The sequence below is a fragment of the Leucopleurus acutus genome (genome assembly GCF_964270905.1).
Source record: "Leucopleurus acutus genome assembly, chromosome: 8".
In the NCBI taxonomy this organism is placed as follows: domain Eukaryota; kingdom Metazoa; phylum Chordata; class Mammalia; order Artiodactyla; family Delphinidae; genus Leucopleurus; species Leucopleurus acutus.
This window is the reverse complement of record NC_139151.1, coordinates 101,267,897-101,291,593: the sequence shown is the minus strand read 5'-3', so window position 1 is coordinate 101,291,593 and position 23,697 is coordinate 101,267,897. Positions and strand designations below refer to the sequence as shown.

The 23,697-nt window shown below is 52.0% G+C and overlaps 2 protein-coding genes across 5 annotated transcripts in view; one reads left to right on the top strand and one right to left on the bottom strand.

The window, feature by feature from the left end:
- Positions 1-9,082: 9,082 nt before the first annotated feature.
- Positions 9,083-14,452, top strand: ZFTA (zinc finger translocation associated; the record flags this gene model as incomplete). Of its 2 annotated transcripts, XM_082844370.1 has the most annotated exons (5): positions 9,083-9,221; positions 11,380-11,877; positions 12,406-12,792; positions 13,280-13,834; positions 13,995-14,452. In XM_082844370.1, 5 exons carry the CDS (start codon positions 9,083-9,085, stop codon positions 14,450-14,452), a joined length of 2,037 nt encoding a protein of 678 aa, XP_082700496.1. The 2 variants fall into 2 exon arrangements, with proteins under 2 accessions (XP_082700496.1, XP_082700497.1); XM_082844371.1 differs by lacking the exons at positions 12,406-12,792; positions 13,280-13,834.
- A 3,464-nt stretch (positions 14,453-17,916) lies between these two features.
- Positions 17,917-23,697, bottom strand: part of RTN3 (reticulon 3) — a 61,973-nt gene continuing 56,192 nt past the window's right edge. For 2 of the 3 annotated variants that reach the window (XM_082845364.1, XM_082845363.1), the window contains 4 exons: positions 23,590-23,659; positions 23,063-23,109; positions 21,713-21,771; positions 19,930-20,079 (listed from right to left, as the gene is read on the bottom strand). In XM_082845364.1, the coding sequence (XP_082701490.1) occupies positions 20,034-20,079; positions 21,713-21,771; positions 23,063-23,109; positions 23,590-23,659 (222 nt within the window). In that variant the 3' untranslated portion in view covers positions 19,930-20,033. Of the gene's footprint in view, positions 20,080-21,712; positions 21,772-23,062; positions 23,110-23,589; positions 23,660-23,697 lie in introns of all 3 variants that reach the window. The other variant, XM_082845365.1, reaches the window with a different exon arrangement.

Genomic DNA, 23,697 nt, shown 5'->3' with positions numbered 1-23,697 from the left:
TTGCATACTACTGTGAACTAAACTCTAGACTTTATTTGGATTTCATTAGCTGTATTAGTCTTCTCAGGCTGCTATAATAGAATATCACAGACTGGGTGACTTAAACAACATAAATTTATTTTCTCACAGTTCTGAAGTCTGGAAGTTCAAGAATCCAGGTGCCAACAGGGTTGTCTTATGAGGCCTCTCTCTTTGGCTTGCAGATGGTCACCTTCTCCCTGTGTCCTCACATGGCTTTTCTTCTTGTGCATACCTGCAAGGGGAGAGAGAGAGAGCTCTTTGGTATTTCTTCCTCTTAGAAGGACACTAGTGTTATGGAATTAGGACCCCAGCCTTATGACCTCATTTAAACTTAATTACCACTCTAAAGGCCGTCTCCAAATATAGTCACGTTGGGGGTTAAGTCTTCAACATATGAATTTAGGAGGGGACACAATTCAGTCCATAACACTAGCTTTTCCACTAATGTCCTTTATCTGTTTCAAGATCCAATCCAGGATACCACATTGCCTTTAGGAGTATGTGCATTTTTAGATTTCAATAGATTTGGTTAAATTGCTTTCCGAAGTGGCCCTAGTGGGGCTTCCCTGGTGGCGCAGTGGTTAAGAATCCGCCTGCCAATGCAGGTGACGCGGATTCGAGCCCTGGTCCGGGAAGATCCCACATGCTGCAGAGCAACTAAGCCCGTGGGCCACAACTATTGAGCCCGCGTGCCACAACTGAAGCCCTCAAGCCTAGAGCCTGTGCTCTGCGACAGAGTAGCCCCCGCTTGCCACAACTAGAGAATCCCGTGCCCGCGCGCAGCAGCGAAGACCCAGTGTAGCCAAAAATAAATAAATAAATAAATTTAAAAAACAAAAACAAATTAGCCCTAGTAGTTGACACATTCCCAGCTGTGTGTCCCCCTTTCCTCATACCCTCCCCACTCCTGATAGTATCAAACTTTAAAATCTTCGCCAATCGATTGGGTGACTAACAATATCTTGCCGTTTAATCAGCAGCTTCCTGAATACAAGTAAAGTTGAGCTACACTTTGCTGGCCACCTGTCGTTCCTGGACTGTGAACTGCCTATTTTTAGCTTTTTTTTTTTTTTTTTTAAGTGTATGATGAGTTTTTCTTATTGAATTATAAGACCCTGTAACTTTGTGAGGGGAAGGGCTATGTCTTATAGTCACTGCTGGCACATAGTAGGTGCTTTTTGTTGCAAGAATCAGAGATTAACTTAAGGAAATGAAAAAGGGGATGTATCCCAGGGGACCCAAGTATGCGTGTAATGAGGCCCCTTCAGGGTTTGGAAGCAGGAAGGGCAGGCAGCATCCTTTCCCCTTTCCACAGTCTGGGTCTCCTCACCCTGTTCTGCATAGCGGGAGAGGACAGATGCAGCTTCAGTCACCCACCCTCAGACATCACCTAGCTGTCTATGAAATCCCGAAAAGTGTCAGGAGAGAGGATCTGATTGGCTTTGCATGGGTCAGGGTGACACTTTCACTGGACAGTCACCTCTAGGCCCTTAAGCTGGAATGTATGGAGGAAAGATGGCTGCTGGGGGCTCCCACTCTGGGTGAGGATGGGTGAGCTGGGCAGAGAGCCAGAGGACAGCCAGCTCCTGCAGGACTGTGATGGACAGAATAGGAGAGATGGCCCCCAAAATGTGCCTTGCCCCTGTATTACTAGTATCTTGTTAGTAGCTGGAATGACAATATACTCTCAACATGAGTGACTAGACATCTTGTTTCTGCCATTCAGCATCCCTTCTTTTGTTAACTTCATATGGTTTTTCCTTATAGCATCCACCCTTCTCAGTCCACATGCTGACTCCTCCCAGAAAGGGCATCTGACCCCAGGTACAGGGAGGTGGCACATCCCATGTGTTTGGCCACAGTGACGGGTTGAGGGATAAACATGTGATTAAGCGTGTGATCCAATTCAGGCCAATGAGAGTTAGACCTGGGATTTTGTTCACATTGCTGGAGAAAGGAAGATCTTTCTTTTCTGAGAGCCTTGAAGTGGCGAAGTAACAGGTATGGAACTGCTAGGGGCCATCATTTGAAAGACCTGTCCGAAAGGGAACCAGGGAAGCAGGGTAAAAACAAAGAGAGAGGGACTTCCCTGGTGGTCCGGTGGTTAAGACTCTGTGCTCCCAATGCAGGGGACCCGGGTTCAATCCCTGGTCAGGGAACTAGATCCCACATGCCGCAACTAAGAACCCGCATGCCGCAACGAAGATCCTGCATGCTGCAACTAAAGATCCCGCATGCCGCAGCTAAGACCCGGTGCAGCCAAATAAATAAATAAATGTTTTTAAAAAAATAAAAACAAAGAGAGGGAGAGACAGAGAGACACTAAGATCATGGTGACACTACTGAGCCTTGGGTCAAGTCATGTCTGAAGACAGCTCTTCTGTAGTTTTCAGTCCCATGAACACATACACCCTCTCCCCACCTTAAAAAAAAATACTGAACCAATTTAAGTTGTGTTTTCCATCAATTACCAATAAAAGTGTGCTGACTCATACTGAGACAGGATTAATGAAGCATTAAGTAACCACCGGAATGTTCTGTGTCGGATGACAGGTTATAGAAAAGGGACAAAGAAATCCCACATGTCTGATGTTGTTTGTTTTTTATAAAGCAAGCATTTTATAAAGCAAATATTTATTTATTTTTGGCTGCGTCGGGTCTTAGTTGCAGCACATGGGATCTTTTCATTGTGGTGTGGGGGCTCTTTGTTGTAACACGCAGGCTTCTCTCTAGTCGTGGCACGTGGGCTCAGTAGCTGTGGTGGGCTTAGTTGCCCCGCGGCATGTGGGATCTTAGTTCCCCGACCAGGGATCGAACCCGCATCCCCTGTATTCTTAGCCACTGGACCAACAGGGAAGTTTCCCACATGTCTGGTTTTGACACATTTAAAGAGGGACAGGGATGAAGGCCTTGCTGGTCAGTTACTTTTTTTTTTTTAATTAATTTATTTAGTTTTTGGCTGCGTTCGGTCTTCGTTGCTGCACGTGGGCTTTCTCTAGTTGCGGCGAGCAGGGGCTACTCTTTGTGGCAGTGTGTGGGCTTCTCATTGCGGTGGCTTCTCTTTGTTGCAGGGCACAGGCTCTAGGCACGCGGGCTGCAGTAGTTGTGGCTCGCGGGCTCTAGAGCTCAGGCTCAGTAGTTGTGGCGCACGGGCTTAGTTGCTCCGCGGCATGTGGGATCTTCCCCGACCAGGGCTTGAACCCGTGTCCCCTGCATTGGCAGGCGGATTCTTAACCACTGTGCCACCAGGGAAGTCCCTCAGTTACTTCTTGTTCCCTGCTTCTGCTCAGGGCCGGGTCAGGGAGTTGGACCACTATGAGACTTGTCTCTCCTTAGTGGGGTGAAGTAGAGGGAAGACTAAAATCCTCAAATGTTTATGCCAGATCAGGAGGGTAGGACACTGAGACCATCTTGAAGACATCCCCACAATGAGGAGCTGGGGACCCAGCAGCAGGCCAGCTTCTGAGGCTGGTTCTGAGGACCTTTTGATGCATCTATGGTTTTCTGCACTAGTGGGAACTCAAGCCACTTGAGCCATGGTCCTTAGAGTTATTCTTCCTTTGGCACCAACAGGTAAGAATACGAATGCCATCCTGTATTTTCTGAGTGATCACGTCACCCCAATAAATAGTTATACAGCCTGGGCATTAAGAATGTTTCACTGGGGGTGGGGGGAGTGGGAGGTACAAACGATTGGGTGTAAGACAGGCTCAAGGATGTATTGTATAACACAGGGAACATAGCCACTGTTTTGTAATAACTATACATGGAAAGTAACCTTTAAACACTGTATAAAAACAAAAAATTTTTAAACTTAAAAACAAATAAAAGAGTGTTTCATTGGACCAGCTCCTCCAGAATCAGAATCAGAAATCAGAATGTGAGACCTAGGGTTTTCATCTGTGAGTCCACCTCAGTGGTGAGATCTGTAACAAACATTCAATAAACAAGAGTTGAATGAATGCATAAATGAATGTGTTTGAGAATAAACTTGTAGTGTGGGTAAGTGCAAGAAATTTTGAAAGTTCCAGAATGATAAGTATGGAGTAATTCCACTTAGTTAAAGCTTAAAAACATGTAAGTCATTGATTTATATTGTTTATGAACACGTGGGCAGTGAAAGTCCTGGAACTTGTATGGGAAGGATGAGCAGCAGCTTCAGGAAGGGTGAACTTGTGGAGGGAGGAGGGAGAGGGGCAGGAAGGCTTGTCCTGGAGCTTCAACTGTCTCTGTGATATTTTCTTTCTTAAAAAATGCTATGTAGCAGATACATCAACATGTTTACAGTTGTTAAAGCTGGGAGGTTATGAGAATATGTACATAGGTACTTATATAATTTTTTTCTGTATGTTTGAAATATGTTATAATTAAAAAAAGTGTTTTTAAGTGTCAGGGTTTTAGAGACCGGGAGGCTGGAGTTTAAGTCTTCTTTTCACCAGTTACTAGCTGTGTTTTGGACAAGTTACTTCCTTTCTCACCTGTGACTCTCCCTCTTGGGATATGTCACATCCTCTTCACCTGCAATGAATACTCGACTAAGTTAACACGGGGAAACAGCTTTTTGCCAGTTTTCTCTTCTCTAAAAACAGAGACATTATTGGCTGTTTTATTTGCAAATTTGAGTGCCTGGGGTTGAAATGCCTCCCCTCTCTCTCCCCTCAACACGCACATATAAAGTTTGAAGTTTACCTTACACCTGGAGATAATCTTTAGGTTTGAAATTCCTTTGGAGTTTTACAAGGGATGATTTAATGTACAGTCTGCATGGAAAGTCCCTTTGACGTTCATAGGCTATATGACCCATTGACTTTTGTTCTTTGGAAGGGTTTAGGTCTGCCCTCTAGAGAACACCGAAAACCTACTTTTCTGAACCTGTTCTATAGTCCTGAGACATTTCGAAGAGTAGAATCTAGAATTTGTGGCAAATTTGGGTCTAGTGAGGTGAATGTTATTTACGGCCTGAAACACTTCCTTTAGGAACGCTCTTCACAGTATCCCCTTCTAGTCACTAGGGAGGCCCTTCCTTCAGCTGGACTCCAGAGGAGCTACTGGGGCCCTGGAAAGACACTCCGATTCTGCCCCGAGAGACTGTGGCTCTTGCAGGCTGGGACCAGCCACCCTAAGGAGACTGCAGTGCTGCCGGCTGAGGACCACAGGCACAGGTGGCCTAAGCATCTGTGTCAGAGAATGGAGGGGAGGTGGCCTGGTGCAAAAAACGAGTTCTGGCTTCCATACAGGCTCCAAGGTCTCCACTTGTGACCTCATTCTGTCTCCGCCCTCAAATCTGTCTTTCTTTTTCTATCCCTGCCCTTCCAGTGCAGATACTGGGAGTTAGCCAGGCTTTTTTCTCTTGCCATCACATTCCATCAGTCACCACGTCCTGTAGGTTCTACCCTCTTAATATAGCTCAATCTAGGACCACTGCTGGCATCTACAGGGCCTTTGTTAGAAATTAGTTAAAAGGGCCCTCTCTGGGGACTTCCCTGGTGGTCCAGTGGGTAAGACTCCACGCTCCCAATGCAGGGGACTCGGGTTCCATCCCTGGTCGGGGAACTAGATCCCGCACGCATGCTGCAACTGAGAAGCCCACATGCCACAACTAAAGATCCCGCATGCCGCCACGAAGGGTCCTTCATGCCACAACGAAGATCCCGCGTGCCGCGACTAAGACCCAGCGCAGCTACACTAAATAATACAATAAATATTTTTAAAAATCACATTCATTTAAAAAAGGGTGGGGTGCTTCTCTGTGCTAGTGAAATAGGAAAAGATGCTCGCTGTAGGTGGAGGCAGCTTTCAGGTACACGCTTGGCTAACAAATAGCTTGTGGGTGAGAAGAGGGGCACCTTCCTCCTGGCTCAGCTGGGGGCACAGGCGGCACTTCACACCCCCCTCCAGTGTCTCTGTGTGCAATGAAGATGGTACCACGACGTGCTGGGACCCTGCTCAAATCTTCGGCTTCCTCTCCATGCACCCTGTAGCTGCTGCCTTACGGCCTTTCTGTGGCTGGCGTGGACGGCTCCAACTGTGTCCCGTCTTTCTCTCTCTTCTCGCCCTCCTCCCTTCTGTTCTCAGGGCTGCCTGCTGGCTGCCCTGCACACTGGCTCCAGGCACTCCCCAGGCCTCCGGGACAAACGCGGACTCTCAGCAAGGCACCTGAGACTCTCGTCCCTGCTCTTTCCATTTGCTTTTCTGCCTCTCCCACCGGAAACCTTCCTTCACTCCAGAGCTTCCCTGCCTCTATTTCTCATCCTGGCAATACCTCCTGGCCTTTGAAGACTTGGCTCAAGCCATACCTTCCCTAAGAAGTCTTCCCCAGTTGGTTGGGTAGCCTCTCCCCTGGCACTTGTCACCCTGTATTGCAATCAAGGCTGGCTAGACATTGGGCACTGGGAGAACAGTGCCTAGAGCCCTTGATAATCTTAGGGGCTCATGAAAATATTTTAACTTATTTAAAAATCAGAAGAAAAAAAGAACCTTAAGGGTCAAAGAAAGTGTGTTATTTTTTCTCACATCAGAAAAAAAAAATTGTAGGGCCCATAAAAATCCATTAAATCATTTTTCCTTTCCTTTTTCCTTTTTCTTTTTTTTTAGAGGAAGATGCCCATGGAGGCAAAAGTACCTAGGACCCATGAAAATTCTTAATGTGATCCTGACTGCCATTGTCCACCCAGTAGACTGAGAGTTCCTAGGAAGTGGGGAATGGAACCTCCCAGAGCCGTGCTATGTAATCTTTAAACCTCTGTATCCCTAGCCCAGTGCTACATACTCAGGACTGGCTCAGTCAATGCTTTCTGAATAAGTGGATAAGTAAATGAATGAATGGACTTGAGTGAGACGCTTGACTCTGAGTCTCCATTTCTTCATCTGCAAAGCAAAGCTTCGTCTTTGTAGGGTGGCTGTGAGGATCAGCTGGTGAGTGGAAGATGCCTTGGACCTGTGGAGCTTGGAGCGGGTCCTGAAGCTACGCAGGACGTGAGCAAGGAGAGGAGCCAGAGGTTGTTAAAAATGGCTCTAGGTGGTGTCCATACCTTTTTGTTGGTAACAAGCAAAATTATCCTATTTATACACAGAGAAAAAGAACCGGAAGGACATTTACCAAAAGCGTCTCTCAGTGGCCAGCTCTGAACTTGGGCTGTCTTTGTAATTGTTTAAAAAACATACTTAGGAACATGGGAAGGCCAGGTCTGTGTCTTATTTTCCTTTTGTGTCCCTGGCCGGGCATAGGCGAAGGACATATGAATAAGGGAATCCCCCATCTCATGGCCCCATCTGGTACCACATCAGCACCAGGGCCCCTGGTGGGCACCCAAGTGGGTGGAGTGCAGCAAGGCCAGTAGTGGAGAGAGCAGAGCTGTAGGACGGAGACTCTGTTTACCCAGGGTGATGTCTCTCGCAGGCCATCATGGGGACTGAGGAAGAGATGGGACAACATCTCCAATGGGACAGACACCTTTTAGACACTTCAAAAATTTTAGTTCTTGGTCCCTCTTCACGAACACTTAGGAAAGCAGGCTTCCAGTGTCCCAAGTAATTTAATATTTCCCATGGCTCCCCAAGGACTGGAATCGTTTCCTTTTTGTAAGCTGTGGGTGCTAAGTCAGAAACAGTATTAGATTTGCACACCTTGCTCACTGCTGTCTGCCCAGCGCCTGGGAGCATGCTGGCACACAATAGGTGTAGAGTGAGCAAATGAAGGTGTCAAGAGTGACTTCTTTAACGGGTTGCTGGGCACCTCCCCGAAGAAGAGAATAAAACCCACCTCTAAATAATGAGACCCTGTATGGCCTCCTGCACCCTGTAATTTGGATCTCTAGGAATCGCCTTTGTTGTGGGCGACCAACCACAGGCACAGAAAGCACCTGCTTCTCCAGCCCGTCCTCGAGGAAGGACTCCAGGCTGCCGTGCCCCTAGCTGCTTCTCCAGGTCCCTTCTCTCCGCTTCTTGGGACCTGGGGCTTCCGAGGCATCCCGGGGCTCGCAACCAGGGTCCGTCCCAGAGCTTCCCAGCCGTGGTGGCGCGGGTCCCCAGGTGCCCGACTCCCCGCCCGGGGACAGCGTTCTTCCCTTCCTCGTGCGGGGCAGAGGGTCCGGGACCGCGTCTAGGGCCTCGTGTCGCACCCCCAGGCCTGCGGGGTCAGAAGCCTGAGTCACGGCGGCGCACGCCCTCCCCTCTCGGCTTCCATCCTGGGGCCACCTCCGCCAGGCAGCGTCGGGCCCCGGCGCAGCCCGCTCTCCGCGGTCTACTGCGCGCCCCCTCTCCTCGGCCTGAGTCTCTGCGGCCGCGGTCCCCGCCCCGGCCAGCTCCGGGGGAGCTTGGCCCGTCCGCCCTCCAATGCTGAAGGCCGAGCTCCCAGCGCTCCCGGGCGGCTCCCGCGGGAGGGGGCGCGGCCGCCCCCGCGGCTCCACCCTCTCTGCAGGGACGCGGCCATCTGGGGCCCCTGCCAGTCGTGTCCGCTCTGGGGCCCGCGCCTAGCTCGCGCGGGAGGAGGCAGTCCCTGGCAGGGACCGGGGCCTCCCCACCGGGCGACCCCCTTGCCAGCGCCGGTGCGGGGAGCCGGGCGCTTAGATGCCCCGAGGGGGCAGTGGCTGCGAGCCGAGCTTGGGTGGAAGCGCGTCGCAACGGACGCGGCGCCCCTGGCCGCCTCGGTGACCCTTCAGGAGCCGGGACCCGAGCCCCGGAGGCGGCGGCGCGGGCCCGCGAGGACGGCGAGGTCCGTGCTCCTAACGTCCGCGGCGGGCGAAGGCTGCAGAGCCTCGGTCGGGCTGGTCGCCTCATGCCTCTCCCCCCAGCCCCCCGCGAGCTGGCAGGAGGAAATAGCGCGCGGCCCCTTTAAATTTACCCAGGAGCCCTTAAAGGAGCCCCAGGGGCCCCAGACAGGAATCCCCACCCCGGTCCAGCCCGCGCCGCCGAGCTAGCAGTCAGCCGTCCGTGCGGCCGGCCGCCCAGTGCATGCGCCCCGCGCTCCGGGGCCCCGCGCACCGAGCGCCGCGCGCGGGCCGCCGCCGGCCCCGCGGCCCCGCGCCCTGCCGCCCCGGGGCCCCGCTCCGCAGCGCAGCGCATGGAGCCTGGCGGGGACCACCGGAGCCGGAGCGGCGGCGGCAGGGGCGGCCCCGGGCCAGCAGCGGCCTCGGCACGGGGCCGACGGCTGCCGCCCGCCGGATCGAGCGGCGGCGCGGAACCCGAGGAGGACGACGGCGGTAAGAGTTGGCTGGGGCCGGCGGCTCGGGCGGGGGCCCCGGCATGGGGGAGGGGAGGGCTGCGGCTCCGGGCTCCGGGCCCCTCTCCTCCGCCGAACAAAGGGGGGGACGCGGGCAGGGCGGCCGGGGGCGCCACCTGGCGGGCGCGGATGGCGACTGCAGGGCCAGCGGGGGAGCCCCCCGCCCAGCTCCCGGGGTTGGCCCGCGGGGCTCGGGCGGATCCCCTCCCCCTTAAAGGGCCCCGCGGCCCCCGCCTTGGAGGCCAAGCTGGAGGGGCCCCAGAGGGCCTGGCCAGGCGCCGCGGGGCTCGCGCTCTAGGCTCTTGGACTTGCGGCCCCCGCCCCTTTCTCTTTCAGACTCCCAGGTGGTCTCCCTTATCCGGCTGTCTCTTAAAAGTCTGCCCAGACCTTGGGTCCCTTTCCGGGCTTCCCACCAGAGGAACTGTGCTGGGGACTCCGCTGCTTTAAGTTGGGCTGTCCTCTCCTCTGTGGCCTTGCCTAGAGAAAGGAACCCTTTTTCTTTTTCCCTACGTTCTCCCTGGGAAAGAGCACGGCTTGCGCCTCTTGGGGACCTACCAGTACCTTCCCCACGGCGGGCAGTCCTTAAAGGGATGGGCTCGCCCACAAAGGCATACACCCCCTCCAGTCCGCGCGTTACCCCCTCCCTTCTTTTCAGAAATTTTGCCACAATTTGTCAGCTATAGGGGGACCAGCCAGTCCTCTTCGTTTGCTCTCAGAGGAGACTGTTGTTCTTCATCCCTCTGCTTCATGGTCAAAGCCTTAAGACCCTGAAGACTGTCCAGGCTAGGGAGACTCAGCCCTAATCCCCGAGCTCCCCTCCCAGAAATTCCCCATCCCCTTTTGTTTTTAAAGAATCCCAGCTCCTCCCCTTTTTTCGGCTCTTAAAGCGCCAGTCCACCTTAGACTAACATCCAGCGCTGGAAGGATGCTCAGAGACCAGCTAGCTATCCAGTGCCTTTGCAGACAAAGACGCTTAGGCCCAGAGAGCGGACATGACCTGTCACAGGTCACAGAGCAAGTTACCAGTGAAGCCAGGAGTCGAACCCAGGTTTCTGACTCTGAAACTAGTGTTTTCTTTTTCTTTGGATCTACTTACACCGAAACCAAACAAAAACACAGTGATGACAGGAGCCCTCTCTGATCCTGCCTTTTGTTTCCCAGACCGGGGGATTCTCCACTGGGAGAATGATCACACCTGTCTATCCAGCCTATTTGTCCAGGAGACCCTTTTCTAAATAAAGTAAGGTCCAAAGTGTAGGGAAAGTGGGGGACTGCTCAGTGTCTCTATTTGGCAAAAGGGAACACCACTGGGTTGGTGGCCTCTCCACTGACTGCCCTCTGATTGCTGGGCAGTGGCCGGCTCCCGGCCAGAGCAAAAAATAAATCCCCAGAAAGACTTAATGGACTCCAGTGGGTGGTGGCCACTCCCTGCTGCAGAGTCTTCAGTAGCCACTCTGGTGGCCCTCCTGCCGTCGTCATCCCCTTTCAGTCATCGGCTCTCCCAGACTCTAGGAAAGTCAGAGTTCTAAAAACTCCTTTCTCTGGAGGTGCTGACAGCTTTGTCATGGGGATCCCTCCTGTGGGTCTCTAAATTTGGGGAACTGACAATGCTTAGTGCCCCTTAAAATGGGATTCTCAGGAGGGTGTATTTGAGGCATTATTGGAAAAAGGGAGAAGATCATCTTTGGGTGGGGCCTTCCTGGCTGGGGCCTTGGGCAGTGGGTCCTGTGCGCAGCCCTGGATGCAGACAGATGCCCCCTTTGTTCTTCTCACCCCGCTGCGGCTGTAACCGCCCCGGCATGCTGCTCTCCTGGCTGTACCCCTACAGCTCTCATCCAAAAAGGGGGCCTTGCACAGCCTGCTGCCTCCTTGGCCTTCGGCCTTCACCTTATTTTTTAAAGTCAGAGCTGTGCCCTGCATTCTTTTGTTCTTGAGCCTCTCTTAAAGGGGTCTTGCTCTCTGTAAAGGACCAATGTTTTGACGCCCTGCTCTCCCACTTCCCTTTTATTGCTGTTGCCATCCCTTTCCTGCCCCTGAATGACCTCTCTCCCACCTCCCTTCTCTTGCAAAATCGAAGCCCTAGGTTCTTTCCCTGGAAATCGGGGATTGAAAAACTGTCTCCCTTTCCCCCTCTTCAGGGCAAGATCTTCAGCTGGAAGGGGGTGCCTTGGGGAGCTGGGGGAGTGCCCCCCTGCCCTCCTCCAGGGCTAGGGGACCAGCATCCTCAGGCAGGAAATACTCAGACCACTGTGAGGCCCGGGCCTCGAGGCCTGGAAAGAGCCGCATCCCTGGCCGTGACCACCGGCGCTACTACCACGACCACTGGCGGCTGGAGTACCTGATGGACTTCAACCCTGCCCGTCACGGCATGGTGTGCATGGTGTGCGGCAGCTCCCTGGCCACTCTCAAGCTCAGCACCATCAAGCGACACATCCGCCAAAAGCACCCCTACTCCCTGCATTGGAGTCCCCGGGAGAAGGAAGTCATCAGCAACAGCTGGGATGCCCACCTGGGGCTGGGGGCCTGTGGAGAGGCTGAGGGCCCAGGGGCCCAGGGGGCTGAGGAGGAGGAGGAGGAGGAGGAGGAAGAGGAGGAGGAAGGGGCTGGCCTCCAGGCTTGCCCTCCCAAGGGCCCAGGTAACGTAGGACATGGGGAAGCAAGGGCGTGGGTAGTGGACGGGGCCGGGTGGGGACAGCCTGGGCTTCTTAGCCAACTAGCTGGTTTTCTGGAGCAAGTTTTTGCTCCTTTTTGGGGTGAGGTCTGTCTATTGGACAGTAGTGCGGGAGAGACAGCGGGATTAGGGGTCTAACCACTAACCACTCTGTGGTTTTAGAAGGATCCAGGGAGTGGAGGCTGGGGAGAGAGGCCGGGGAAGGTCTGGGAGCAGAGGGCACTGGAAAGGTATGACTGACAGTGAAGTCTAGGGAAGGGGCTAGAATGTGGGTCTGGGGGAGGAGTCAGGTGGGCTGAGGGTTTGTGTTCAGGAGGATTAGGGGATGGAGGAGTGAAGACCTGAGGGGAGAGGAAGGGCAGGGGAAAGCTTAGGCAGAGGGCTCAGAGTCAGAGTGAGGGAGAGCCTTATGGATGGAGGACCTGGCTGTGGTGGTGGGGGCTCCCCGGGAGGGCCAGCATCTCAGTTCCTTCCCTTCCTCCAACCCTTTCAGGCAAAGCCCCAGCTGGTGGGGGCGGCCGGCGCCAGCGGCGAGGGGGCCCAGGGGCACCCCGGGCTCGGCGTCGGCGCCTGTCTGCCTCCCGGAGGGCTGGGGGCAGCAGGGGGCTGGGTGCCCGGCGCCTGGAGCGGAGGCTGAAGGAGTCCCTGCAGAACTGGTTCCGGGCAGAGTGTCTCATGGACTATGACCCGCGGGGGAACCGGCTGGTGTGCATGGCCTGTGGCCGGGCACTACCCAGCTTGCACCTGGATGACATCCGTGCCCACGTGCTGGAGGTGCACCCCAGCTCCCTGGGGCTCAGCGGCCCCCAGCGCAGCGCCCTGCTGCAAGCCTGGGGTGGCCAGCCCGAGGCACTGTCTGAGCTCACCCAGTCCCCACCAGGTGCGAGGCCCATCCCAGGGCCAGGACCCCATCTCATAAGGGCTGCAAAGTGAGGTCTGTGGCCAGAACCGGGAGGGACTCATCCCCCCCTACACACACACGCACACAGATGCACACACACCCGGGAGGACTCATTCCTCCCCTATACACACACACACACACACCCGGGAGGACTCATTCCCCCCCTACACACACCCACACCCACACCCACCTACACCCACCCACACACACCCACCTACACCCACCCACACACACACACACACACACACACACACACACACACACACACACACACACACACACACACACGGGAGGACTCATTCCTCCCCTACACACACGCGCGCACACACACACACTCCCTCTCCCTCTCTCTCTGGTTGGGCCCTCTAGCTTAGGGCTGGGGTGTGGAGCAAGGGACCCTGTCTGTGTGGGTAAGGGCAACCCAGCCAGCAGGCTGAGCCCCTCTCCCTCACCCCTTCCCCAACAGACGATGACCTCGTCCCCCAGGACCTGACCAGAAAGAGCCGGGACTCGGCCCCCGCTGCTGGAGCCCCCTCCTCTCAGGATCTCAGCCCCCCAGACGTAAAGGAAGAGGCTGGCTGGGTCCCTGAGAGGCCCGGGCCGGCAGAGGAGGAGGAGCTGGAGGAGGGCGAGAGGGTGGGGATCCCGGGCCGGTCTCCGCGGGGCCGCGACCACCGCCGCCACTACCAGGAGCGCTGGCGGCTGGAGTACCTCATGGAGTTGGACGGCGGCCGGCGCGGCCTGGTGTGCATGGTGTGCGGGGGCGCGCTGGCCTCGCTCAAGATGAGCACCATCAAGCGGCACATCCGCCAGCGCCACCCGGGCTCCACGCGCCTCAGCGGGCCAGTCAGGGCCCTCATCGCCCAGGAGTGGAGCGAGAAGGCCGCCCACCTTCTGGCCTTGGGGCTGCCCTGCCCCGAGTCCCCCAGGGACCCTGCCGCCCCCAGCACAGCCGCAGCCTCCGAGGAGGGGGGAGGGGAAGAGGAGGAGGAGGAGCCAGAGGAGGAGGAGGAGTGGTGGGGTGAGCTGGCGGAGGGCCAGAGCAGGTGGAGAGGGAGAGGGGCCAGGGCAGAAGGGGGTGGGGAGAGTGGAAGGTCGAAGGGGAGAGGGGAGGGTGGGACAGGGCAAAGTGGGGGTTACGAAGCCCAGACGCTCCAATGCGGTCCTTTGTTCCGTCCTAGGCGACGTCCCACTTTCCCCTGGAGAACCGTCGGAGCGGCCCGCCGAGGAAGAGGAGGACGATGAGGACGGCCCAGAGCCCGGGGGACTCGCTTTCCCACCCCTGCCGCCGCCGCCGCCTCCCCCGCCGCCGCCGCCCCGCAGCCGAGAGCAGAGGCGGAACTACCAGCCGCGCTGGCGGGGCGAGTACCTGATGGACTACGACGGCAGCCGGCGCGGCCTGGTGTGCATGGTGTGCGGGGGCGCGCTGGCCACGCTCAAGGTCAGCACCATCAAGCGGCACATTCTGCAGGTGCACCCCTTCTCCATGGACTTCACGCCCGAGGAGCGCCAGACCATCCTGGAGGCCTACGAGGAGGCGGCACTACGCTGCTACGGCCACGAGGGCTTTGGCCCGCCCGCCCCGGCACCGCGCGACGGCGGCGCGGACCTCAAGGCGGGCGCCGTGTGTCGGGCGTAGAGGACTCGCACTCGAGGGGCCGTGCCCGGCTGGCTGTCCGGCTGGGAGCCCCAGCTTCCCGCGGCCCTGGCCGCTGCCGCTGCCCCCCGCTGGCCGGGCCGGGCGGAGATTCGGGATTGGGTGGGGGTCTCCGGCTTGCGCTCGGTTCCAGAGAGTTCCCCAGGCTAGTCGGGGCGCCGCAGGAATCGCGCTCTCTTCTCGGACCCGGAGCCCAGGCCCTCGCCGCTCAGGGCCTCACGTTCCTGAGAAGCCACAGCGTTTGCACGGAGAGCTTCCGGGCCGCGGCCGCACCCGCGAGGCGATCCTGTGCCAGGCCGGGACGGGGGCACCGACAGTCAGTATTAGGGCCCCAAGTAGGTGGGGGAGGCAGAAAGGACGCACCGACCCCTTTTCACGGCCGGGGTTCCAGCTCTCAGAGCTGTACGTCGGCAGGCACGGCTCCCGGGTCGGGGCGGCTGCTGCCCAGTCGTTACTGGCTTTCTCGACCGCTCCGGGGCCTGGACTGCGGACGAGGGCCTTCCTCGGGAGGAGAGGCCACGGGGCTGGGGAGCCAGCCCGCCAGCCCGCGGCGAAGGCGCGTAGTACCGCGGGTGGTCGGGCGGGGCGGTGGCCCGGGGCGGGGGCGGAGCTGGGCCGGGCCCCGCCTGCTGTGCCTGCCTCCGGGGCGGCTCTCCGAGGACCGCCCCACCCGCCTCCCCGGCCCCTACCACGGCCGCCCGCACCGGGATCTTGTAAAGGGATTAGCACTTTTTTCCTTTGCTCCTCTCTTGCTCCGAAGGCCTCCGTTTACCCTGAGCTCAGTCAGGCGCTCCTGCTTCAGCGCCTGTCAGTCCGAGCCCGGGGCACTGGAGGTCCCGGCAGTTGGCGTTCTGTTCCTGTCCCCTTTTGTACGCGGTGGACGCGCCCCCCGTTCTCAGCCCCCAGGGCCTGGGGCCGGGCCTCGGCCTTCGTTTCTCTTCCCCGCGGCAGCGCCAGGTCCTGAGGGGCCGGGAGTGGGCCCCACGATCTCCCAGGCAGGTCCGAGAGGGATGTGTAGATTCATTCTCCTGTGGAGAACAGGTGGCCCCGAGATCAGGCCCTTTTTGCTCTTTGTATTTTATTTTGAAACTGTATTTAATGCTTTTATATGAGAGGGGGAGGGGCGGGAAGAGAGCTGTCCGTCACCCTTATGTGCAAATGTCTTATTTATTATGCGTGTATCAGAGATAAGCTGTGAGGTGGTGGAGGAAGGACCTAAAGGGAGGAGGTGCGAGGAGGCGCGGATGGGAGGACCCCAAACATCATAGACTAATGTGTGCCTCACCGGGGCCCCTCCTCGGAGTCTCTGGCACCCACTGTCTGCTCTTCACATAGGCCAGTTCCTTTGGTCTTAAAGCCTGAGAGTGGGGGGTCAGCGGGTTGGGCCTTCAGGGCTGGGTCTGGAGGGGAAGGGGCCCTGGCACCTGGGGCCAGGAGCTGCCTCTGTGGGTGGGAAAGCAGACAGCAAAGAAGCCCTTCCTCTCATCCCAGTGCCCCCAGGCCAGAGCCCAAGGTTCAAGTGCCTCAGGCCCAGTCCCCTTGACTCTTCCTGATTGGGAATTGAATTTTATACCACGGATTTTATAGCATTTTTATATAATTCAAGATTGTCTGAGTTGGAAGGACCTTGGAGATCTAGTACCTGCCCCCACCCCTTTCACAGATAGGTAAAATGAAGCCCGGAAACTGAAATTATTACACACACACACAGCAGGTAGGAATAGTACTAGGACTAGCATAAAAATCTCAACTCCCAATTCAGTGTTCTTTGCACTACACGGCCTCCCAATCTCTGGTGAGTTAAAATTTCTTTTACCATTAGGCCTGCCGAAGGATGACCTGTGCTGGGTGCTGCAGGCCCGCAGCGCAGTTGTGGCCTCCCGGGGATGGCAAAGAACAGCACACTTGCTTGTAACGAATGAGTATCCTATCGGGCAGCCTTGCCACCACTGGCTTCAGCTGGAGGGCACCAGCAGCAGCCTTCTCCGTCAGAACTCCCGAAGCAGGGCTGACTGCCGCCCGGCCCAAGGCCTCTCTACTGGGCAAGGCTCTGGTGTTGTGTTGTTGCCGCCACCAGGGGTTCAGGAAATAACTGCATGGGCTGTCAGTTGACTGAAAAGTGAATTCCTAGAGTGTCTGAACCTCCAGGTTTTTTGAGACAGTATTAAAAGCTTCAGAACAGGGATTATGGATGGCATCAGGTTGGACACTGCCATTCTTTTATTTTCCTTCATGCACGTTGTTTTCAGATCCAGGAGTGTTGTGCCACTTTTGCTACTCTGCCTGTTCAAAAACAGTAGGCAAACTGGGGCAGTTATTATAGTCATCCAAGCCCTCTGCCGAAGTTCAGGTAAGCCAGGGCAGAGAGCAGGGTGGGAATGGTTTTTCCCCTCGATAGGGAGAGGACTTAGGAGGGCAGGAGCAGATGTCTTTAGTAAGCAGCAGCCCCAAGCACTCCACTGGTTCTCAGAAGTGGCCACCAGAACAGCATCATCCCATTAGGAACTTAGTAGAAAGGCGAATCCTTGGGCCCCACCTTGTAGATCAGGAACGGGGGTGGAGCCCAGCAGTCCGTTCCGAAAAGCCCTCCAGTGATCATGAGGCATGCTGAAGTTCTGAGCACCAATGATCTAGAAAGTGCCACTGCAGTGGTTACTACTTTGCAGCTATAGCCTCATGAGTTAGGAGATTAGGTGGTCCCCATCTCTAGGTGCCTCCTCCTTGGCTTGGGAGTCTGATATGAACAGGTGAAGTTTCTTCATGAATTTTTTTGTTAATGGTATGCTTGCTATTATGGCCAATATGTAAATGTTACTCTGAATACATATTTATATACCATGTTAGTGATATTATTTGAACATTTGTATGCGTATTTGTGAAGTTGTTTGCATCAGTTATTTTTTAAAAATTTCAGCCTAAGTTTTCTAAGAGGTATGTTGAATAAACTTTTCAAATCCAGCTTAAGGGTCATGGCAGCCTTAGTTTTGGGAAAGAGCTAATCCGAGACAAGTTCTTTCAGCAAAAACCTGATGGAAAAGTTTCCATTTGCCATGGTGATTGACTCTCATTTTAAGTACATTGTGACTGAGTTATAGGCTGCTTCATGTTGCAGGTGGGGGAACCTTCCTAGGTTGGTGTAAACTGGGACAACAGACCCCTCTGGCCCCCTTCCACTCATCATCTTTCTCCTAAGGTCATCTCTTAGAGGGTCTCTTATTTTCTTTCAGAAACCAAGTGCACAGTTTTGCTCTACTATGGAAATTCTACAGTCTTGGAAATCATTACCAGTATCAACCTATTAGTCGCTTTTTAATGCCTCAAAAGTGGAGTGGGAATGGGGGCCAGTGGAAGCCTTGTTTGGTTCTTACTTTACCCAAACTGTGTATAAAGAATAAAGTTAGCAGAATGACACCACAGCCACTGTGTTCTTTTTTATTATTATTTTTATTAATACCACATCAATTTGCAGTTTTACAGGAACCAAGATTCAAGCTCCTTAGGCGCTACTGTACTTTTATGTTGCACGCACATACACGCACACACAGTTTCGTTAGTAATTTTTCACCTATAGATTTTTCTTAAAAAAACAAAAAATTCTTGTGTGGCACAAAGATCTGTCCAAATTAATCTAAACACAGCACTAATAAAACAAAGAGCTAGGTGTGGAGGCTTCCAGTGCAGAAAAAGGTCCTTTGGAGGGGAAGCCCCAAAAGATGATCAGTACACTTACTTCCTGGGAGGGCAAAGGATGGGGATGGAGAATGCATTCCCTACTATGACATGAAATCAGTTAAACATTTCAAAAGGAAAGGGGGCTAAGAAAATAAGCGAGTGGAGTAAGGCAAGGGTACCTTTTACCCGTCTAAATTCCTAAGTAATTTCCTCAACAAAGTAGAAGGAAAACTTCCTTACACTACCTTCTACAGAGCTGCACTGCTTTGGGACCGTCAAAGACTGTAGCCTTTAAAATCTCCAGTGCATATTCCCTCTGGATTATCACGACTATGAGTTACAACCTGAAGGAACTCACAGATGATTTTCTTTCAAATTTACTGACTTTTCATGTCGGAAAGGGAAGAAGACACTTGTAAGTCTCAAATGGGAATCAAAGATTCCCAAACGCCCTCCATCTGACGTCAACGTGAACTGTTTTGTTGTCTTTTAATTGTGCACGGAGCCTGTCAACACAATCTGGCCCTGCCTGATCACCCTTACCTCCAGCTTCTTGGAAAACACTCTCAAAAGGTACCCTGCACCACAGTAGAGGTGCCAAGACATTTTATGTGCCTGAAAATGAAAGGAAACCCTCAAACAACACACACCCAATAAGCTAGCCTCCAAGTCAACACTCCCTATGGATCACAAGATGCGCTTCCTTACACGAGTCTGTGACCTCTTAACCACAGACACAATCTCCTCTCAAGCCAGCTCAGCGTTGGTCCTTAGGGGAAAACGATGAGCACAGGTTAAAGATGTACCATGTGCAGGAGGAAAAGACAAAAGAGAAAAAAGGCCTTTGTGTTTCTGTAGTTCACCTCTTGAGAATGTCTCCCCACCATGGACTGAGACAGGATTACAATAACCCAATAACTGAGGAGCCCACATGCAGATTAGTTTTTTTCTCTAACAAGTTTACAGCAGTGTACAGCAGTTACAGACATTTATTTTATAATAAGAAAAGTACAACCATATTTATTAAACTTGAGGGTAGGAAAGAGGGAGGAAAGCCCATTCAGGAATAAGCTCTCAAACTAAAGCTCAGAACTGGTGTCCGAAAGAAATGACACAGACCCCACCGTCCCACATGGCGGAGCCTTTCCTCTCCTAAGGGGGAGCGGGAGTCGCAGCGGCACCCCTGTGCACTCCTCCTCATCCTACTTTCCATCTTCATTCTTGGTTATCGGATGGCATTCTGAGAATCAGGAATCATCACTATCAACTATAAGTTATTCATAGAGTTGAAAGTTATATCGTTAAATGAAGAAGAAGAAGATTAGGGGTAGCTGCTCACATTGTGGGGCAGGAAGATGGGATCACAGGGCGGCAAAAAACAAAACAAAACAACAACAACAACAAAGAGGGAAAGAATCCCATTCTTGTCCCCAGATAATTTCTTTATAAGTTAATCATTATTTCTTAACTTAAAAATAAGGGCAAAACTATGATGGAAAGCTATGTAAGACTGACTAGTCCTTGAAATTTGAATAGAAGAACCCAAGAGATGTGTTTTATTTTCCATTTTCTCCTTTACCTCCAATCTTTCCCCTCCTTTCTAGCTACAGGTAAAGCTCCACCATCATTAAGGTATTGATTTATCTTATTAATCTGATTCTTTCTTTATTCTTTTGGGTTCTAAGATATCAGTTCTTTCTTAAGTCCAACAATTCTTGTGCTTGATACTGAGGGTAAAGGGAAAGGAGGGGAGAAAACACCAAATTAAAAAAAAAAGCTTGGAATGCAGGCTCAAGCTGACACTGAGCACGGTTCCTTCATAGTACAAGTAACAACATTATAACTATTAAATGGTGTTTTAGTAACTGTTGCATTTCTGGTTTCCATGTACTTATTCTGCCTTTTTCTTTGCAATTCCAGGGAGTTTTGCTTGAATCCTATTGAGGAGAAGGAAAAAAAAAAGGGTGAAAATATAGACATTAGTTCTAGGTTTTTATTTTAACACTGATGCTAGAAGACACTCCTGGATTTACCAGAGCCATGTGAAAAACACTCCCATTTCCACAGGGCTTCCTCTGGATGAAAAGTGGCAGGGGCCGAGTCTGGCCTGGGATGGGCTGAGGAGTATAGCAGGATCCGTCCCCCTCCCTGCTGCTGTGCCTGCTGCCTGTCCTCTTTCACTGCCTGAACCTCTTGGCTCCTTCACTGGGGGTTCCAGAGAAGAATGAGATGTATCTAGGCGTAATGCCCGCTGACTGTGCTCTACATGATGGCAGTGCAAGAGCCCCTTTCTCTTGGAATGCCAGGTTACCCATTAGTGTCACAGAAGGAGCCAGGAGGCAAGGGTCAAGGTCACACATAAAAAAACTACAGGGGCTGGCAATAGTTCCCCGCCCCTCACAGGACACTAAAGCTGTCCTTTATTTTGTGCACTGAGGTTACCCATCACTAAGGGTACCAAGGGACATTCACATCCCTCAGCTAATGTCAAAGCTACTCCCCACAAACGATACATCCCACCGAGTGGGCCAAATCAGCTCACACGGCTAATCAAGACTTCAGGTTTAAAGCTAAGTTATGATCATCTTTTACGATAAGGAGTAAACAGCAACCATATACAAATTTGTCCTAACTGCCCTCGTCTGGCTTGACCTCCAACGTCTACCTAAGAAAGCAAAAGAGCAGGTAAAGATCCTGGCATCAAGCCAGAGCTGTCTGGATACAGTCAAGATTTCCCCTTATCAAAGCTGGAAAAAGCACTAAAATTTGGGGTGTGAAAGGTGGGAGCGGGCACAAAGAGGATTGAAATGCTTGTGATGTTTTGTCTCTTAAAGAGTATCTGAAGAAAGCATGGAAAAATATTAGCATTTTAATTCAAAGTGCTGGGTTCCATAGTGTTTGTTACAAATGAGTGAAAATAAAAAAGAGAAACAGTTCTGTGATATAAGGAGTCATGAAAATGTCTACCAACATTTTATACTTGATTTAAATATTAAAGTGGTTAAAACAGAAGGATTTGGTAGTCTCAGAAAAAAGAGGTAGCTTTGAAGTTTAATACATTGATTTACTAAAATTTTTATTTCTGAAAAGGGAGGGAAGAGTTTGGCTTAAAATTGATATTTGTGAAAACTGGGGACTTCCCTCTTGGTCCACTGGCTAAGACTCCACGCTTCCACTGCAGCGGGTGTGGGTTCGATCCCTGGTCGGGGAACTAATTACCTAATTTGCCACATGCCGTGTGGCATGGCCAAAAAATAAATAAAATAAAATAAAACTGATATTTGTGAAAATAAATGAAGGTGAGTAGACAACCACGAACATTTAAAAGCCGGTTCAAAAAGGCAGAGTGGTCCTGACTCCATCGATCCTTTTTAGTCTAAGATACAAGGCATGCTTTACAAAGAAGCAGATGAAATACTTTTTAGTAGAATCAAACTATTAACCAAGGTTTTCTTTTTCCCCAGGGTAAAAATTACTTTCTTTGGCATTAGCATTTTACACAGGAGACTAAAAATAATTGGGGGAAAGAAGCACGTGTCATGATGAAATGTGGGACCTAAGCATACTCACTTTTCAACCATTGACTTGGTCTGATCGCGGACGATGCCAACATAGTGATCGATCTGGATCTTTAACGAAGAAAAGCAACTCAGTTGTGGCAACACACAGATTAACAATTTTCCTGAAGGTAATCTGTCTTTGTCTACTTTAACCATTTTTTAAAAACACTATGGAATATTCTGGAAAGTGAAAATAGTGCTCAGTTTTAAAAAGTACTTGCTGGGTATTTCCTTCAGAGACACTGGAGTATATAGCATTTTCTGAATACTAGAAACTGTGTGTCTAATCTATATTCTGTAATCAGAAATGTGTTTTTACTCCTGGGTGAGACTAATTCATTTAATATCAAAAAGCCATGAATAGGGCTTCCCTGGTGGCGCAGTGGTTAAGAATCCACCTGCCAATGCAGGGGACACGGGTTCGAGCCCTGGTCCGGGAAGATCCCACATGCTGCAGAGCAACTAAGCCCGTGCACCACAGCTACTGAGCCTGCGAGCCACAACTACTGAGCCCGTGTGCCTCAACTACTGAAGCTTGCGTGCCTAGAGCCCATGCTCCACAACAAGAGAAGCCACCACGATGAGAAGACTGCCACTGCAACTAAGAGTAGCCCCCACTTGCCGCAACTAGAGAAAGCCTGGGCGCAGCAACAAAGACCCAACGCAGCCAAAAATAAATTAAAAAGTAAATAAATTAAAAAAAAAAAGCCATGAATAAAAGTCTGCTGATGCATGACTTAATCTATCAAGAATAACCTCATAGCATCTAGTATACTCTGTATACACCACTCTACAATGCAAACATCTGTTCATACTGATGGATTCCCACAATAGCCTTAACAGTTTAAGTTTCTTTTTAGACACCAGCTTCTACTTAAGCATTTTTTCAGCTTATTTTTTTGGAACACATCCATGTGATAAAAACTCAAAAGGTGGGGACTTCCCTGGTGGCGCAGCAGATAAGACTCTGCGCTCCCAATGCAGAGGGCCTGGGTTCAATCCCTGGGTCCGGGAACTAGATCCCACATGCATGCCGTAACTAAGAGTTCACATGCCACAACTAAGGAGGCCACCTGCTGCAACTAAGACCCAGCGCAACCAAATAAAAACAACAGCAAAAAAACCCTCAAAAGGCACACAGCAAGGTATAAGTTCCCCTCCTACCCTTATCTCTCCTAGACATTCAGCTTCTCTCCTTAAAGGAAACCACTATTACAGTTTCTTACAGGCACCTGACCTATAAAATTAGACTGTAAAAATGGTTAGAAAAGGATTGCTCTGACTTTCAATGCCTAAAAAATGAACTAAAATTACTCATACATCAACTGGCATATCTGATTAGAAACAGACAAATGCTTACCTTGTACTTCTCATAGACAACTGGAACACTGAAAATGAGCAGTTCAGCTATAAGACAGAATCATGAGACATGGCAAGTGTAAATGTGAGATGGTCACAAAGTCTCAAGACATAGGTAACAGGAACATTTTTCCTCATAAAATACAGGGAAACACAGATCTGCTTCAATATGAGAAATCCTGGCCAGAGCTCTCAATTAAGGACAGTTAGATACAGGTACACAGGCTTCCTTCTTTGTACTACCAATAATTTCCAAATTATGAAAATGATTTCTACAAATAAGATCCCCATATTTAAACCAAATCTAGACAACTCTCCTTTATTTCTAGCTGTCTGGATATTTCTTTTTAGGTAGGACCATTTAATAAACCTGTGGCCATAAACACAGATTCCTCTGAGGTCAAGGTCTCTATGGACGTTAAAGGCTGGGCCAATGTGGAAGGACTGGAGCAATGCTGACAACTCTCTTTGCTCTTACTCTTACCAATTACTTCATAGAGCCTGGAGACATTTTCCTTGCCATCTTACCAAGAATCAGAAGGGTGATCCCATTGAAAACGGCACCAACGTAGGTCATCAGCCACATGAAGACAGCCAGCTGTGAAGGCCAACATCAGAGGGTTAAGCAGGAATAAT